The sequence below is a fragment of the Vollenhovia emeryi genome, unplaced genomic scaffold (assembly GCF_000949405.1).
Source record: "Vollenhovia emeryi isolate VEMERY1.0 unplaced genomic scaffold, V.emery_V1.0 DF939527.1, whole genome shotgun sequence".
Taxonomy (NCBI): Eukaryota; Metazoa; Arthropoda; class Insecta; order Hymenoptera; family Formicidae; genus Vollenhovia; species Vollenhovia emeryi.
Window position 1 is genome coordinate 1 of NW_011966839.1, and position 18464 is coordinate 18464.

At 31.7% G+C, this 18464-nt stretch overlaps 7 protein-coding genes across 8 annotated transcripts; 1 reads left to right on the forward strand and 6 right to left on the reverse strand.

Moving 5' to 3' along the window:
• Positions 1-317: 317 nt before the first annotated feature.
• On the reverse strand, positions 318-2096 carry LOC105557294. Its single transcript, XM_012004491.1, has 3 exons — positions 853-2096; positions 666-752; positions 318-573 (listed from the first exon to the last, which is right to left on the reverse strand). Exons 1-3 carry the CDS (start codon positions 1906-1908, stop codon positions 469-471), a joined length of 1248 nt encoding a protein of 415 aa, XP_011859881.1. The 5' UTR covers positions 1909-2096; the 3' UTR covers positions 318-468.
• Positions 2097-3006: 910 nt separating this feature from the next.
• On the reverse strand, positions 3007-4723 carry LOC105557302 (putative gustatory receptor 28b). The gene is made up of 3 exons (XM_012004501.1): positions 3424-4723; positions 3189-3275; positions 3007-3120 (listed from the first exon to the last, which is right to left on the reverse strand). Exons 1-3 carry the CDS (start codon positions 4483-4485, stop codon positions 3007-3009), a joined length of 1263 nt encoding a protein of 420 aa, XP_011859891.1. The 5' UTR covers positions 4486-4723.
• A 1078-nt stretch (positions 4724-5801) lies between these two features.
• LOC105557303 lies at positions 5802-7240 on the reverse strand. The gene is made up of 3 exons (XM_012004502.1): positions 6212-7240; positions 5975-6061; positions 5802-5903 (listed from the first exon to the last, which is right to left on the reverse strand). Exons 1-3 carry the CDS (start codon positions 7238-7240, stop codon positions 5802-5804), a joined length of 1218 nt encoding a protein of 405 aa, XP_011859892.1.
• An 847-nt stretch (positions 7241-8087) lies between these two features.
• On the reverse strand, positions 8088-9858 carry LOC105557295. Its single transcript, XM_012004493.1, has 3 exons — positions 8619-9858; positions 8350-8436; positions 8088-8280 (listed from the first exon to the last, which is right to left on the reverse strand). Exons 1-3 carry the CDS (start codon positions 9675-9677, stop codon positions 8173-8175), a joined length of 1254 nt encoding a protein of 417 aa, XP_011859883.1. The 5' UTR covers positions 9678-9858; the 3' UTR covers positions 8088-8172.
• Positions 9859-11572: 1714 nt separating this feature from the next.
• Positions 11573-12994, reverse strand: LOC105557304. Its single transcript, XM_012004504.1, has 3 exons — positions 11942-12994; positions 11741-11827; positions 11573-11677 (listed from the first exon to the last, which is right to left on the reverse strand). Exons 1-3 carry the CDS (start codon positions 12992-12994, stop codon positions 11573-11575), a joined length of 1245 nt encoding a protein of 414 aa, XP_011859894.1.
• Positions 12995-13967: 973 nt separating this feature from the next.
• LOC105557306 (putative gustatory receptor 28b) lies at positions 13968-15087 on the reverse strand. Its single transcript, XM_012004505.1, has 3 exons — positions 14389-15087; positions 14149-14235; positions 13968-14072 (listed from the first exon to the last, which is right to left on the reverse strand). The coding sequence occupies exons 1-3, from the start codon at positions 15085-15087 to the stop codon at positions 13968-13970; spliced, it is 891 nt and encodes a 296-aa protein (XP_011859895.1).
• Positions 15088-16275: 1188 nt separating this feature from the next.
• Positions 16276-18126, forward strand: LOC105557296. 2 transcript variants are annotated; one of them, XM_012004495.1, is made up of 5 exons: positions 16549-16762; positions 16867-17523; positions 17652-17738; positions 17807-17914; positions 18052-18126. In XM_012004495.1, the coding sequence occupies exons 1-4, from the start codon at positions 16616-16618 to the stop codon at positions 17903-17905; spliced, it is 990 nt and encodes a 329-aa protein (XP_011859885.1). In that variant the 5' UTR covers positions 16549-16615; the 3' UTR covers positions 17906-17914; positions 18052-18126. The 2 variants fall into 2 exon arrangements, with proteins under 2 accessions (XP_011859884.1, XP_011859885.1); XM_012004494.1 differs by lacking the exon at positions 18052-18126 and having other exon boundaries at positions 16276-17523; positions 17804-17884.
• Positions 18127-18464: the final 338 nt, after the last annotated feature.

Here is an 18464-nt window from a genome sequence, read left to right on the forward strand (position 1 = left end):
GGTATATTATTGTTACGGCATATGACTCACTAATTTACACTCTGTATACTGTATACTATGTATACTCATGAAATATGTAGAAACGATGAACTGTGTGGGTAATATAAATCAGTGATTCTAAAAGACTCTGAGAGATCCGTTAATAACTAAAACATTTTTATCTTACAGATTTAATATTTTTGTTTTCATATAAGCTATTTTTTTAGTAAGTATGTATATGTATCTAAATATTAATATATTTATACATATGCATGTGCATTATATTTACATATTTATTTACAATATTTTTCGTCATAATTTTCTTTAAACATGGATTACAAATATCTTAGATGATTTTAACATATATTAAATCAAATTTAATTCATATAATACAATGATGATAATTGTTGTATGTGAAGCACGTATATTCTAATTATAAGAAAAATAAAAAATAAAAATTTTGTATGCATATATCAGATATATTCCTAATTAAATTACTTCCGTAATGTTGGTTGCTATCTTTCTCTCACAGGAATACGACATATGCATGAATTGGAATAATATTAATACATACATAATGATACTACCCACTATCTAAAATCAAAGCGTATTTTATTCGTTATTAATTTCATTAACAAATTATAATTAATTAAGGCATTATTAATTAAGGGATACAAATCACTCACTGCAGCGAGAAGCTTCGCGTCCACAGTAAGACCTTTTGCAGAAAATGTATTTTCGCAGTGAAGTGTTTGCAATGAAAACAGTTGTAACTGTAATTACGAAATTATTAAATACAGAAAAATATACTAATTATGAATCAGATGTCAAAAACTTTTTTTGATATACATGATAAATTTTCTAATATATTACCTCATCCTTGATCTGCTTATCGGTGATGTTATTTGATATATCGTGAATAGAAATGGTGATTTGCAAAGCTTGATTCTTGCCTGTCTCACAGGCCCACGTTACCAATCCCATTTTCACACCATAATACATAAGGCGTGAAAGATAGTACGTGTGAGATAATGCTTTCATTGAAGTACTCATTAACGGGATATGTTGCCAGTCTAATACATAGTAGTATAAAGTGATCGTGACATCAGAGAAGGTCATAACTACTGTAGCAAGAAGCTGCAAACTGAAAATCATATTTAACTTATGTACAGTATCGCTGATTGTCATGTGCTGCCTCTTTAGAGCCTTGAGCTCCATTATCAGAAATGGATTTCTCTGCTCGTAGGTCAGTCTAGAGCCATGTGAATTGTCATTTATAATGAGTTCTCGCATGTGCGCCAGATTGTCATTGATTCTTTTAAAACACGCCTTTAATACGCAAACACAATTTATATACAACATGTCCATTTGAAATACCACTAGAATGATGTATGTATGAAACATGGAGTTCACACGCAACTTTAACATACGTATGAACATGTTCTCAATTAGACAGATAAAACCGATGACATCTTTAGCGTGAATCAGTCTCGATAGTTTTTGATAGGATTCTGCGGGTAATCTTGAAGAGATGTTCAATAATATCTGGAGCAAGCGCATTCGCGGGCCGCTTAGAATAAATGTAACGACCATTATGAAACCGCCAAACACGAACACACAGATACTCCCGAGAGTCCGGGGTAAAATTTTCATATCGATTTTTCCAAAAATGGAAGAACCATGTAGTATGTATGCCAGTGCGTTAATACCATAACTAACACCGATAACTACAGTCCACAGAGTATAATACAGTTTTGAAGCCACGAAGGTTGACGCATTGATCTTATATGGAAATATACCCAGAATACGACAGAACGTGAAACAAGGATACATCAGGGTTTGAAAGTCTTTGGCTTGGAACAATCGCCATCCTTTTCCTTTTTGTTTGCCTTTTGGTTTTTCTTGGAAATTCGATGACAAATTAAACATGTTCAACAATATGTCGCAAGAAGACAAGAAAATTTGAATAATAAACAACAATCTGCAAATTATTATTCACGTTATACACTATGGCATTAATCGCGACAAGTTTTATTTAAGTGTAGCCGTTGCGTCCGTATGTCTTTCCACATACATAAATCAATATGGACTCGATGCACATCTGACGAATTTAAGTTTAAAACTGCGAATAATTGCTGCCCTCTACAAAGGCAAAGGATAGTTTGTTAGGCGTGATGTAACCATGGTGCTCTTCGATTGGCTACTCATCTCTGTATGAAGAAATAATATTGTGACACATTACTCATCAAATCATGAATACAAATGGAAATGGCTGTACCCTGTGCAGTGTTTCTGTAGATTACTAACTTTCGAAAATGCAATTGTAATATACGTATTTCTTTATCACTATCTATTTCAAAAGTTTACGTTTAAATTACGTACAAGATATTTTACATCACACAAATACGAATTAATATGCCCGATTATTTGTATACAAATATATATTTTCTAAGTTTTTATGTAAAATATGTATTACATGTCATATACTCATAAATTGTTAACTGGAGGCAAGAAAACTACACATTTTTCAGTTTGGTAATGAGGTAAATTACACAAGTTATAATTTTTTCAACACAATCCATTTATGCAACGAATAAATTTATATAAATATAAATATAATTCTAAATATCAATGCTTGCATATATTTGTTATCAAATTTCTGTGCTATTGCAAATAAAGCGTGAATTAAACGTAATTACTATTATATTAATTACTCTTTTGCTCATATGTGTATTATTAACAATGCAACCATGAGATATTACTAATAATCCTAGAATGAAGTACAATGTGTTAACTGAGACGGTATTTGAAATGCTAATTATAAATACATTTGCCAGAAATATATAAATATTAAATACATTGATTTATTAACATTTAATATTTAATTTATCCTAATCTCAATAAAGAAACAATTAAAAAGTTACATTAAATGGTGTATTTCACAAATGTAAAACGATTTTTCATAAATATATTTATTATATGTATATGAAATAGTGCATTTTAAATATAAAAACGCTATTCACATTTTTATTTGTCGTTTTTAATTAGTGTAACGTTGACAATTGTCTTTCCATCACAAGAATACGATGCACTTAAGAATTGCATTAAGATTAATATGTACGTAGTGACGTTACCTATTATCTAAAAGCAAAATTAAATTGATGAACATTTCGTATTTATTCAATAACGGCTTACGATCAGTTGCTCACCGCGGCAAGAAGCGTCGCATCCACAGTGAAACCCTTTGCAGAGAATTTATTTTTATGGTGCAGTATTTGCAAGGAAAATAGCTGCAGCTACAATATCCGATCGTAAAATATTTAAAATCCTCAATAGAATTGATAACATGATTACATATATGTATATGTAGCAGTTTTATTGGTTAAAAATTGTTTTAACGAAATGCTTATAAAAATATACGTATTAAATTACATTTTCCATTACCTCGTATTTGATTTGCTCATTGTTGGTGCAGTTAAGCACATCATGAACGGTTGTGCCAATTTCTGAGGCCTGATTCTTGCCGGTCTCGCAGGCCCATATTATCAATGTTATCTTTGTGAAAAAATATGCAATGCATATGAAGAAGTACGCATGATAGAGCTGCTTCTCCATAATAAGTATTAACACATCTTCTCTCCACTGCAGTATATAATAGTATATATTAAATGTCATCTCGATAAAAGTCAATATTATGGTAGCTATGATTTGCAAACTGAAAATTATATTCAGCATCTGCACTGTATCACTGACTCTTAGATGCTGCTTCTTCAAAGCTTTGAGCTTTATCAACAGGAAAGAATTTCTCTGCACATAATAGATCGGTTGGAAAAGATGAGTCTCACTATTCACGATGAGTTTTTGCAGATTTATCAAATTGTCATTTATTCCCTTGAAACAGGCCTTTAATACGCAAACACAATTCATGTACATCATGTCCATTTCAAATACCAACATATTGACGTAAATTACGAAAAATTTCATCATGACATCAACTCTCATTCTAGAATGATATATTAGCACGATTCCAATTACATAAGAAGTACCGATAATATCCTTCGTGTGAATTAACCAGGACAGCTTCCGATACGATTCCAAGGGCAATGTCGACGAGATGTCCAATATGGTTTGAAGCAAACGCATTCGTGGACCACTCAAAATGTACGTGACAACTACTACCAAATTGCTGAGCGAATAGTAACTACTACGCTCGAGAGTTCTGGGTACGCTTCTCATGTTGATCGTTCCAGAAATGTTGATCTGGTACAATATTACCAGTTCGCCAATACAGCAAACGCAGACAATGACGGACCACACAATGAAGAGCGGTTTGTAAATCTCTAACGTCGAAGTGTTGATTTTGTATGGAAACATTCCGAGAATGCGACAGAAAGTGAAGCAGGGATACATCAAGGACTGAAAGTCCGTGGCGTTAAACAATTGCCATTTTTTTTGTATTTTACCTTTGGCTTGTCTTCGGAATTTCAATGAAGGATTGAACATCATCTTTTTCAATTATTATGAAAACGATTATTATGAAACTTCAATCTAGGCTATTGACAGTTTTAAAAATTAATCCCTTTATCAATGCACTATGATGTATGTGGTCTATGAGTGCTTCTTTTTTAAATTATATATATCTTTAAATTCACCTCACTGCATCGACTATGTGCTCTTCATTGTTGATTTGCACTCGACAAGTTTAAGATCAAAACTGCGAACAGTTGCACCGAATAGTGAGACAAGACTCGAGGATTATTTGTTACTTACAAAGAAACCGCGACGCTCTACGATTGCCATTAATCATTCTTTGAATGCAGTATACATATATGTATATCGTTTGTATAACATGATAATATGTAATTTTGACATAGCAGCAATATGTCAACTCTTGTATGCATATACATATAAAAGAAGTTTACACTTTGCATCCACACAGATCAGTAGCTCGTAAAAGTACATTAATACCAGTTCCAATAATGAATAAATTTTAATGTTATTCCATATTTTGTAAAATAATATGTATGCTGTCGTCAACATTTATTTTATAAATTGTATTTATTGCTATTACAAATAATTTTCATGGGTTTATCAAAATATAATAAATTTAACTTAACTCTGGTTTTATTTGTGAACTAAAGTAATATTAACTTGCATTGCTTTTGCTTTGAGAAATGACATCCATAGGAAAGCATATACACATGTAACAAATGTAATATTAATAAATTAAAATTAGAATGCAAGGACAGTGCTATATTATATTGATTAAGATTAATCTATAACTACTTATCTAGATTAAACTAATCGGCGTATTCTCCTTAATGGAGTTTTTAACAGACCGTAATCTACAGACTGTATGCAGAAAAACTGATCTTTTTTATTTCAGCAGCAATAAAAGGATGCAATGGCGAAAGACATGAATGTTACCACGATAATTCATTAATCATATTATAGTTTAATGAAAAGTTCTTTAATCATTGTCAATAAATAAAATTTACAATGTAGAGAAATATTCAACACTATTTTTAAATTAAGTAATTAAGTATAATTCAGATATATATTTTTCTAATTATTAAAGCTATGAAAAAGATAAAAAGAAAATAACACTGAATTAATCTTACAATAAATATTAGATGAAATTAATTATATACACATACAAAAATATTTCTAATAAATTATAGAACAAGTTATCACACTAGTAAGACATATGTGAATATAATATGTACAATGTGCATGCATATTCTTACAGTGGTAAAAGAAGGAGAGTGTCTTAATTATTTAATAATAATATAGTTTTTTATTTATTAATATATATTTCTTAATTAGATAATATGTATGACATTATTTGTTTTTCCATTGCAAATATATGAGACAATCAAGGATTGTAGTAAGATTAGTACATACGTAGTTGTATTAACCACTATCTAAAATCACAATTGTGAAAGTAAACAATATACATTTTATTAATTAAAAAAACAAGTACACGCCTACTTACTGCAGTAAGAAGAGTAATATCCACAATGAGACCTTTTACGGTGAACGTATTTTCGCAGTGCAGTACTTGCAAGGAAAATAGCCGCAACTGTAAAAAACGAGATTGTTATTTATTTAAGTTCTGGATTGTAAGACTATTATTAATTCTGTTAAACATTATTAACTCTAAATTTCACATATAAAGTTATATTAATAAATATCTTTAGGTAAAGAAATAAAATTTTAACTTTTTGATTACCTCGTTTTTTATTTGTTTATCTGACGAATTATTAAGCAAATCGTGAACAGTGATGCCGATCTTCATGGCCTGATCTTTACCAGTCTCACCAGCCCATGCTATCAACACTGTTTTTAGGGTATAAAACGTCATAAACCCTATTGCAAATATATCAAAACCCAGGTTGTCCATGTTGAAATTTATTAATATGCCAATTTTCCAATGCAGCATGCAGTAGTACAATTCAAAAATGATTCCGAAAAAAGTTATACTCATGGTAGCGAGGAGCGGGAGACTGAAAACCATGTTTAACATTTCTACTGTATCGCTGATCTTCATATGCTGCTTCTTCAAAGCCTTGAGTTCCATTAACAGAAATGGATTATTCGGCTCATCGTTTGCGATGGGTTCCCGTAAATTGATCAGATTGTTGTCAATTGTTTTGAAACAGGCCTTTAATATACAAACGCAATTTATGTATAGCATATCCGTCTGAAACACCAGGAAAGTAACATGTGGTACAAGAGCTTTGTACCAATGGTCTATCTGGGAGTAGTAGTACATCGTCATCATAAATAGAAAGAAGAATCCGAAGATATCCTTAGTATGGATCAATCTAGACAGTTTTTTATATGAATTGAGAGATAGCTTTGAAGAGATATTTATTACGGCCTGGAGCAAATCCATTCGAAGACCGCTCAAAACATATGTAACAATCGCGATAAAATTTCCGAGTATGAAATAGCAGTTACGCTGAAGAGTCCTACGTATGTCTCCAAGGTTTATTGTCCCAGCAATATCAATCATATAAAGTATTACTAGCTCGCAAGTGCAGAGAACACAGAGGACGACGGTTGATAGTATGTAACGCTGTTTGGAAATCTCGAAAGTCGAACCGTGATTGATTTTGTATGGAAATATTCCAAGAATGCTGCAGAGAAAGAAGCACGGATACATCAACGATTGGAAGTCCGTGGCATTGAACAATTGCCATTTTTTCCACATTTTACACTTGACGCGTTTTTGGAACTTCAATAACGGATTGATCATATCGGCGGAATAGGACAACAATTTATGTCATACAATAATCTAGATTACTATTATCTAGACTGCTCAAATATTAATTGTTGCACTTTAACATTAATATAAGCAAGAGCTTTTTTCGTGTTGCCGTCAGCTTTTTCAAATAAAACGGAACTTCGTTGATCTATACTCGGCGAGTTTCAGTTTAAAACTGCAAGCTGTTGCTGCATCAAGATAACACTTGAGTAATCAATTGTTAGTCGTAAAGTAACCATGGTGCTCTTCGATCGGATCGGTATAATTGTCACCTTTGGTGCGCGGAGTATAACGGAACGAAGCATAATTGCCAACTTAGCATTTAACAAATCATGTGTGCCTTTTTGGATTTTTTCCCTTTAGGGGAACGCCGTCGACCTGTTCGTCATTTGGCGTAAATCGTGTGTGCACATATCAAATAGGAAATATTGATTGTCCTGTACGTACATGAATCAGTAACTTTTTTATTAAGTAACTTTAGTAACAATTTTCCGATTTTAAATATTAGATTATTGTGCATACTGAATATTCGATATTTTTATGCTACAATTCTGGTATTACGTGTACATGCGTGTATGAAATTCTAATATATAATTTAAGAATATTATTACGTATTTTACATATTTACTATTATACTTTAGTACAATTAAAAAATATGTCCGTATAAATAAAATAACTCTATTTAATGTCTTTTTATTATTTAATCTTAATTGGATATAAATTTGTTAAAATGTAGCAAGTCAAATTTAACTTATTTACAAGATATTAATGTGCGTTAACGTGCATTTACATTGAAAATGTTTTTCTAAAACGGAAGATACACATACATGAATATACATATTGTCGTAACGTAAAAAGAGAGTATCTTAACTTAATAATATAATAATAATGTATATTTCTTTTAGTAATTAATATTTTTATAATTAGATTATTTGTGTGACATTATATGTACTATCTTTTTTGTTGCAAAAATTTGTTGTAATTAAGAATTGTATCAATATTAGCAGATATGTAGTTATGTTACTCACTATCTAAAATCAGAATTATGAAAGTAAATAATAATATGTATTTAATTAAGAAGATCATAATTATTTATTTACCGCAGTGAGAAGAGTAGCATCCACAATGAGACCTTTTGCGGAGAATACATTTTCGCGATGCAGTACTTGCAAGGAAAACAACTGCAACTGCAAAATGTATAAGATTATGATATAATTAAATGCTGAGATTGTAAAACCGTTATTAACTCTTCTAGATTTTCCTAGATTACTTTGCTAAGTTAGATATAAAAAGATAATTAGTAATAAAAGGGCAATTAATAAACAAAATATCTTCAGACAAAGATTTAAACAAAAGTTTTTTTAATTACTTCGTCTTTTATATGCTCATCTGAAGTGTTATTCAGCAGATCATGAACAGTAATGCCGATCTTCATGGCCTGATCTTTACCGGTCTCACAAGCCCATACCATCAACATTATTTTTGTCGAATAATATGCCATATTCACTACTAGCAACAGATCATAAAGTTGGTTGTCGACATCAATCATTGTCATGCCAGTTTCCCAATGTATTATGTAGAAGTACAGTTGAAAAGTGATTTCGGCAAAAGTCAGAATTATAGTAGCTAGGAGCTGCAGACTGAAAATTGTGTTTAGCACTTGTACAATATCACTGATCGCCAGATGCTGTTTCTTTAAAGCTTTGAGCTCCATTAGCAGAAATGGATTTTTATGCTCATGATAGATTCGCCTCAGGAGATGTGGCTCGTCGTTTACTACGAGCTCTCGCATATTCTTCAAATTGTCGTCAATTCTTTTGAAACAGGCCTTTAATATACAAACACAATTCATATATAGCATATCCATCTGAAATACCAACAGAGCAATGTACGGAAAAAAAAATTTATGCCAAGTATTGAAATCCAACATGGTATAATATAATATCCCTTGTACGAATAGATAGAAAAAGCCGAAGATATCTTTAGCGTGGATCAATCTAGATAGTTTTTGATACGAGTTGAGAGGCAGTTTTGAAGAGATATTCATTATGGCCTGGAGCAAATGCATTCGAGGACCGCTTAAAACGTATGTAACGATCGCAATAAAATTACAGAGTATGTATAAGCAGTTACGCTCAAGAGTCTTAGGTATGCTCTTGAATGTGATCGTTTTAGTAATATCAATCTTATACAGCACCACTAGATAGTAAATGCAGAGAATACAGAGAATGACGGTTGACATAGTGTAACGTAGTTTGGAAGTCTCAAAGGTCCGACCGTTGATTTTGTATGGAAATAGTCCAAGAACGGTGCAAAAGATGAAGCACGGAGACATCAACGATTGAAAGTCCGTAGCATGAAACAGCTGCCACTTTTTCCATATTTGATACTTGGCGTTTCCTTGAAACTTTGTTGGCCAACTGAACATTATCAGCGAAATATGAATACGACAATTTATATCACCGTTCAATTTATATCACAAAAATTATTGAACTTTATTCTGTAATATAAGTCTTATTGTAAGATTTTGGAAACAGCCTTTACGTTTTTTTTTCTGTTTAACATGCACGAACTGACATGGACTTTGTGTTGATCTATATTCAGGGAGTGTCAGTTTAAAACTGAGAAAGCTGCTACATTAAGACATTAGCGTTATTTGTTACTACTAAGTAACCATGGTGCTCTTCGATCGGCAATTATTACTTTCTTTATGATGTTTGGTTGCAATGCAAAATTTATTATTAGTAAGTACTTGTCTACAATTATTAAACTAGAAAAACTTCGGTATATAGAATAAAAAATATAAAAATAAAGCAATGTTATAATAAAAATATCTGCAGCACTTTGAGTGCTAAAAAAAACAAAGTATAATTATGTCCTACAATTCATTTGTGCATACATGAAACAGGAAATAATAACTGCACAGTATCTACATTGATCAGTACTTTTAATGACAATTATTCAGTGTTAAATATCACATTTATATCTTGTGCGTACGGAACTCAATATATCTATGTATATATAATAATATACAGAATATCTAAACCAGCCGTTCAACACTATATTGATACAAATTCGAGAATGGAATATTACAATTTTCTTCATTATTTAAAAATAATGATATTAAACTTGTATTGGACGAATAAAATAAGTACTATTTTTCTCCTCAATATCCATATCAAATATTAATCAAATTTATATCTAATATTGTACATTTCGAGAAACATTCATATTGTCACGAAGAGTGTTTGAATAATTAATATAATATCACAATATTACACAACATTTCACAAAATGAACGCGACTATAAGAACAATATTCTTATCTAGATTATAATTAATCGATTTTTACTTTGATTAATGAATTGTTAATATTACATTATGTTACGTTGCGTTATGTTTCGATCTTACGTACGTCATAAATTAAGCTAAGAAAGTCATTTTTTCTATTTTAATAATGATAAAAAAATGGCAAAAGTTACAAATTTTCTTACTCTAATAATGCATGGATTAAATGGTATTTCAATAAGATTTTATAAATTTATTGTTGATAAATGTAGCTCGAAGAAAAAATATCTCTAAGTAATTATTTAAGATGTTATTTTAATTATTATTTAAATTGACTTTAAATATGCGTATATTCTTATTTTTGATGACAGATAATAATCTGTATATGTATATATGTGCAACAATAGGAATTAAATATACATATGTTAATTAAAATATTAGACATCACTTTTTAATATCTTTTACGGTTTAGTAACATTTAAACAATTAAAACATGTTAAGTTGTAACTAGACGTTAACATACAAGTAATATAAAATTTTGTCTTTTTATATACAAATATACACTTTGTAGATGTATTAGCAATACTTATATGTACCTTATATGTATGTGTATATTATATATTTGTGTATAAACACGTAATAATTATACAGTGTAGGGTCATATTATAATAAAAAAGTCCTATTCTAATAATATATTCTAATAAAAACGATAATCAATGTAGAAAAATTGCATGGCGACCAATGGCTGGCAAATTCTAAGTAAAGAAATTCATTGCAAAAAATATTACCTCCGCCAGGGTTTGAACCTGGACCTCCCTACACTCTAGGCGGGCGTCTCACCAATTCGACCACTGAGACATGTGGTAATATTAGACGCAATAAACAGTACTACTGATGACTTCGCGTTAATTTTTCTGCTAGAACTGCGCGCCGATTCGGGTTGTCGGCTGTACACAGAACTAACGAAAAACGAAAATGTTTCTACTATATTATAAAATATATGTAGATATTCACTCATCCGATATATCCTTTTATTTCATTGAATTGTTTGTGTAATATTTGCAATTTCTTTATCACAAAAATTTGGCATGTTTAAAAATTGCATCAAGATTAACAAGTATGTAGTGATGTTACCCGCCATCTAGAAACAAAATCAAGATGATGAATAAATCTCTTTTAACGTGTACAAAAATAATCGACTTACCGCAGTGAGAAGCTTTGCGTCCACAGTAAGACTTTTAGTGGAGAATTTATTTTCTCGATGCATAATTTGCAAGGAAAACAAATGCAACTGCAACGACAGATCGTAAATTAAGTAATAACAGAATTGGAAGGTATAAATTTAGATATTCATAAAAATTTACGTATTCATAAAACTGTACAGATGAAATTACATTTTTATTACCTCGCTTTTGATCTCATTATCGCCAACACTGTTAAGCATGCCATGAACAGTGGTGCCAATCTGTTGAGCCTGATCCTTGCCGGTCTCACAGGCCCACACTATTAACGTTATTTTTGTAAAATAATACATTACGGACAGCATCAAGAATATTTCATAGACATGGTCTTCTACTTCGATCATAGATATGCCCCTTTTCCAATACAATATATGAAAGTAGAGTTCGAAAGTGATCTCAATGAAAGTTAGAGTTATAGTAATTAGGAGCTGCAAACTGAAAGTTATATTCAGCATCTGCACTGCGTTACTAATCAACAGATGCTGCTTTTTCAAAGCCTTTAGTTTGATCAGCATGAGTGGACTTCTTTGTTTGTAGTACATCTGATCGAGATGATTTATCTCATCGTTTATCATGAGCACCCGTACATGCTCCAGATTGTCATTGAGTCTCTTGAAACATGCCTTCAATACACAAACACAATTCATATACATCATGTCCATTTGAAACATCAGCAGACCAACGTATACTACGAAGATCTTGAGTATAACAGGGACATTCATTTCAATATATAGTGGCAATTCCATAACTAGAAAGAAGAAACCTATGATATCCTTGGCGTGAATTAGTTTGGATAGCCTCTGGTATGATTCTGGAGGTAAATTCGAAGAGATTTCCATTATAGTTTGAAGTAAACGCATTCGTGGACCACTCAAAATATATGTGATGACCGCTAGAACACCGCTGAGTATGTAAAAGCAATTACGCTCAAGAGTCCTTGGTACACCTCTGAACTTCATGTACCCACCATCGATCGTATAGAGAATGCTCAGTAAGCTACTGAAGCAAGCACAGATAGCGACGGTCGAAAGAATATAACGTGGTTTAGAAATCTCAAAGGCCGAAGCATTGATTTTATACGGAAATACTCCAAGAATGTAGCAAAAGGTAAAAGAGGGACGCATCAACGACTCAAAGTCCATGGCATGAAACAATCGCCATCTTTTTCGTATTATGGCATTGACTCGTCCTTGTAACTTCGACGACAAACTGAACATGATTAGTGGAGAATCATGGCAGAACAGCCCAAGACATATTAATCACTTAATGTCTTAATAAATGCACTTGATCGTCAAGTAGAGTAGAATATGATTGATAGAGCTTTATTCTTGGTATGGCTCTACAGTTTGTTTTTTTTTATAAAGGCCATAGGTATTATGGACTCTCCATTGTCGATCTATTCGGCCGGAATTTGAACTAAAAACTGCGAGAGTTTTAAGTGGTAAAGACTCAAAGGGTCACTTGTTAGTAGTGAAGTAACCATGGCGCTCTTCGATCAACACTTTGTCACCATTGGAACGAAAAACGTAAAGAAACAATTGAGTGCATGCGTACACGAAGCACGAAACATAAGCTGCATACTGTCCACGTGGAGCAGTGGCTGTCTCAAGGATGCATTAGCACTAATTTATTTAGACTCCACATTCTTATTTAGCAAATAGGATGTTCGATATCTTCACATCTCGACTCTTCGAGATTTAATTCTTTCAATCTTACAAACAATTGCACACAAATATATAATTATACTTAATAATTCAGGATACAAAAAAATATTAATATTTAATTTCTATTTATATAAAATATTATCGATAGTTATTTTATTAGCTTAATTCAATTATGACTAACAAGTATTTCGTGTGTTTATTAAAATATAACAAATTAAATTTTGCGTGTGTGTGCGCGTGTGCATAAATTTGCATACGCAAATATTATTCAAATTACACTGTGCATATTTAAAAAAATACTGATACTATCGTGACAGACATATACGATAAATATAAATAGTATTATAAGATACTAGATTATGCTATTATTATTTAGAATAGAGTTAAACAATACAGATATTTATCTGACTGATAAAATTCTTATCAGATACTCTACTCACTCCGATATTCTATCATATTCACAATGATAAAAATAAGAATATTTACAATATTTTTTTCTATATATGGTCATACATCTTTTTCTTAACTAGATTATATCTGTTAAATTGATTAATAATTTTCCATCGCAGGAATGCGACATGACCAGGAATTGTATCAAGATTAATAGATACGTGGTAATGCCACCTACTATCTAAAAAAACAATAGCATAGCATAAAACTAAACGAATCTACATTTATTTAATGAAAGTAATTGATTGATCACTCACCGCAGTGAGAAGTGTAGCATCCACAGTAAGCCCCTTTGCGGAAAATATATTTTTACAATGCAATAATTGCAAAGAAAACAATTGCAACTGTAACGTCAAATGAAAAAAATTGTAAAATGTAGAATTGAAAGATATAATTAAATTTGATAAATATTAGTACATTACAAATTGAATTGACATACGCCGGACTCAAGAATACCTAAAATATACCACTGAAGTTATAATGTTTTGTCTCTCTACCTCATACTTTATTTGCTTATTGCTACTGCTGTTGAATACGTTGTGAATGGTACTGCCAATCTCCATGGCTTGATTCTTGCCGGTTTCGCAAGCCCATACTATCAACACTATTTTCGTAAAATAATATGTTACAGATGTAATAAAGTACTCGTAGTAAGTCTGTCTCTCAAGATTACTGACAGATACACCTTCTTTTACTCGCACTAGGTAAAAGTATAGATTGAAGGTGATTTGAATGAAAGTCATGACTGTCGTAGTAAGAAGTTGCAAACTGAAGACCATCTTTAGCATCCGTACTGTATCGCTTATTGCCAGATGTTGCTTCTTCAAAGCTATGATTTCCATCAGTAGGAACGGATTCCTCCGCCCGTGATAGGTGTCACTCAGAAGATATGGCTCACCATTCTTCACGAGTTCTCGCAAATTTGCCAGACTGTCGTTGATTTGCTTGAAGCAAGCTTTTAATATGCAAACACAATTCATATATAACATATCCATTTGAAACACCAGCAAGATGATATATAGCACAAGAATCTTGCGCACGATGCTAAACTGCAGCTTGGAATAATACAGCCACGCTTGCACAGTTATAAAGAGGAATCCAAGAATATCCTTGGCATGGATTAGCCTAGATAAATCCTGATATGATTTCGAGGATAATTTTAAAGAGAGCTTCAGTATGGTCTGAAGAAAACGCATTCGTGGTCCACTCAAAATAAATGTAGTGATTACTATAAAACCACCGAAAATGTAGAAGGAGTTACGTTCGAGTGTCCTGGGTATGCTTCTGAATGCAAAATTTTTAGTAATATTGATGTCATAGAGACTTATTATTTCGAAAATGCAAAAAATGCAGATAATGATGGTCGACCGAATGTAACTTGGTTTGCAGGTCTCGATGGTTGAAGTGTTAATCTTGTATGGAAACATTCCCAGAATATGGCACAAAGTAAAGCAAGGATACATCAACGATTTAAAATCTGTAGCGCGGAATAACTGCCATATTTTTCCTCTTCTCTTATCTATGAGTCTGTGAAATCTCCATGCCAAATTAAACATTTTCATCGAAGTGTTATCGGATGACAATAATCCAATTTATAGACTATAATCTCAGAAATGTTAATTATGTCATCGATGTGTTTACAAGAATTTCTTTTCTAACAATGAGTATAACTTTTTTGTGTTTTTCTCGGCGATTGCATAAACCGACATGAACTTCTCACGGTCTATCTACACCTCGCGAGTTTAATTTAAAACTACTAACAATTGTTGCGTTGTGTAGCAAAACAGGACTGAGGAATTCGTTAGTCATGATGTAAATATCGTTATTTACTCGTTATCTTCAGAGTACGCATAAAGTAATGATATATAATTGCTGTGTCATATAATTTATAGTCTTGCGCGTGTAGAAAATGTACAAAACGACTGAAATTATCAAGATATTTTGCAATCTTCCATTAGATTCATATATAAATAAGTAAAAAGTTATAGTATATATATATGGTGTCATAAACAAAATTTTAAATAACTTAAAATAAAATTAAGTTTCTTTACTCAATCAATATAATGTCTTTGATTAATTTCCTATAACATGACAAACAAAAATAATACAACTTGGAAAAAACCATTAAGTAATTGCATTTTAAAGCACAAAGTTGAAAGGAGGGGAATACATAACATATCTTGGAGAATTACTTGTCCACGTTGATAATTTGCAGTCGATATTATCTCTTTCGTGTTTGCATACATAATTTGATAGGTCACAACAATTACACATAATTATTTTATACGTATTCCAGTGGTATAATTGCCGATCGAAGAACACCATGGTTACTTGACGCCTAACAAAATGTCCTCTCAGTCCTGTCCTGCTCGAGGCAATAATTGTTTTCCAGTTGAGCTTAAATTCGTCGAGTGTAAACAAAACGGACGATCTAATTCATGTATTCAACGAGAAAATACAAAGTTAAAGAATTTATTTGAAACAGAAGTTGTCGCATTAATGTCACAGTGCATTGGCAATATAATTAATAATTTTTATTTTTTAGTCTACGACTGAGACGTTTATATCCTCATGACATTCCATTGACCATGTTCGATCTGTCATCGAAATGCCAAGGACAAGTATTGAAGAAATGGCGGCTTTTTCAAGCCACAGACTTTCAATCCTTGATGTATCCCTGCTTCATCTTCTGCCACATTCTTGGAATCTTCCCATACAAGATCAATGCGTCGACTTTCAAGATTTCCAAACAGTGCTACGTTTTATCAACCGTCGTTATTTGTGCTGTCTGCATTTACGAATTCAAGCTGTTCTATGATTTCACCATTTCTGAAAGGATTGAGTTTGGAAACTTACCGTGGATTCTTGAAGGTACCTGCTACTATGCACTTAGTAGTTTCATAGTGATCGTCACGTATATTTTGAGTGGTCCACGAATGCGTTTGCTCCAAATTATAATGGATGTGTCTTCAAAGCTGCCTTCGGAAACGTATAAGAAATTATCCAAGATGATCCACACGAAAGACATCTTCAGTTTCTTCTTCCTCATCATAGTAATGCTGATATCTTATAACAAGTTGAATTACCACCTTACACTAGAGTTGTACACAATATACATCAGTTTAGTGGTATTTCAGATGGATATGCTATACTTGAATTGTGTTTGCATATTAAAGGCTTGTTTCAAGAGAATCAACGACAATCTGGTGAATTTTCGGGAACCCGTGCTCAAAGATGTGCCACACCTATTCAACCGGACCCACCATAAGCAGGGAAATCCATTTCCACTGATGGAACTCAAAGCTTTGAAAAAGCAGCACATGATGATCAGCGATACAGTGCAGATGTTGAACTTAGTTTTCAGCTTGCAGCTTCTCGCTTCCATAATTATAACTTTTTGCGAAATTACTTTCAGTCTGTATTTTTATGCGTCGCAGTGGCCAATATTCACATATGAGTTACATAATGATCTTTGGTACTCATATTTCTTAGTATTTATAATTAATTATCAAAGCTTGAAAATATTATCGATAGTATGGGCCTGTGAGACCGGCAAAAATCAAGCTCTGGAAATTGGCACCACTATTCACGTCGTGTTTAACAGCATTAGCGACGAAGATGTGAAAAACGAGGTAATATAATGTAATAGAATTTGAAGAGTTTTATGAAAATTTTTTAATACTAATACAATTTGTTTATATATAGAATTTATTAAAGTCATAATCATTTTTTTTTATATTTGTGTTCTAACACGTTGCAGTTGCAGCTGTTCTCTTTGCAAATATTGCAACGCAAAAACATTTTTTCAGCCAAGGGTCTCAAAGTGGACGCGACACTTCTCGCTGCAGTGAGTAATCGATTATTTGTGTGTATTAAGTAAACATGTGGCTCATTCTGCGATTTTGTTTCCAGTAGATTGTTGGTAACATTACTACATATGTGTTAATCTCAATGCAGTTTCTATTGATAACCTGCAATAAAAAGTCTACAAACAATATTACACAAATTACCTAATTGAAAAAGGTATATAATCAAATGATGAAATGTTTGTAAAAATTTTAAATAATCTTTTGCGATTTGTTTCTAAAATATTGTGTGTTATACATATAGAATATTAAATCTGAAAATGGTATATATTTAATTCATTTCTTTCGTTTCAGATATATGTATACGTATACGTATGATATACGAGTTCTTGGGTCTGATATTATGTACAATTTTATAATGTATTAAAGATCATTTTTACATAATACAATAAAACATGTATCAAAAAATAGTATTTAATAAGATGGGGCAAAGAGAATGATAACAAATATCAGATATTAGAATTAACATACATTTAATAAACATATACGAAAATAACAAACTTATCTTTTGCTGGTTAAAATTTAATGGCCAGTACAAGTTTGAGACATAATTATACACGTAAATAATTAAATTTTGTAATAAAAATAATCATGTTTATACTTGATTGCAATTTTAAAAGCAATTTTAATCTCTATTGAGATTCTCTTAAGTTAATGTTCTTTGATAGGCTTGCCCTCATTTCAATATAAAATGCTAAAGTGAAATA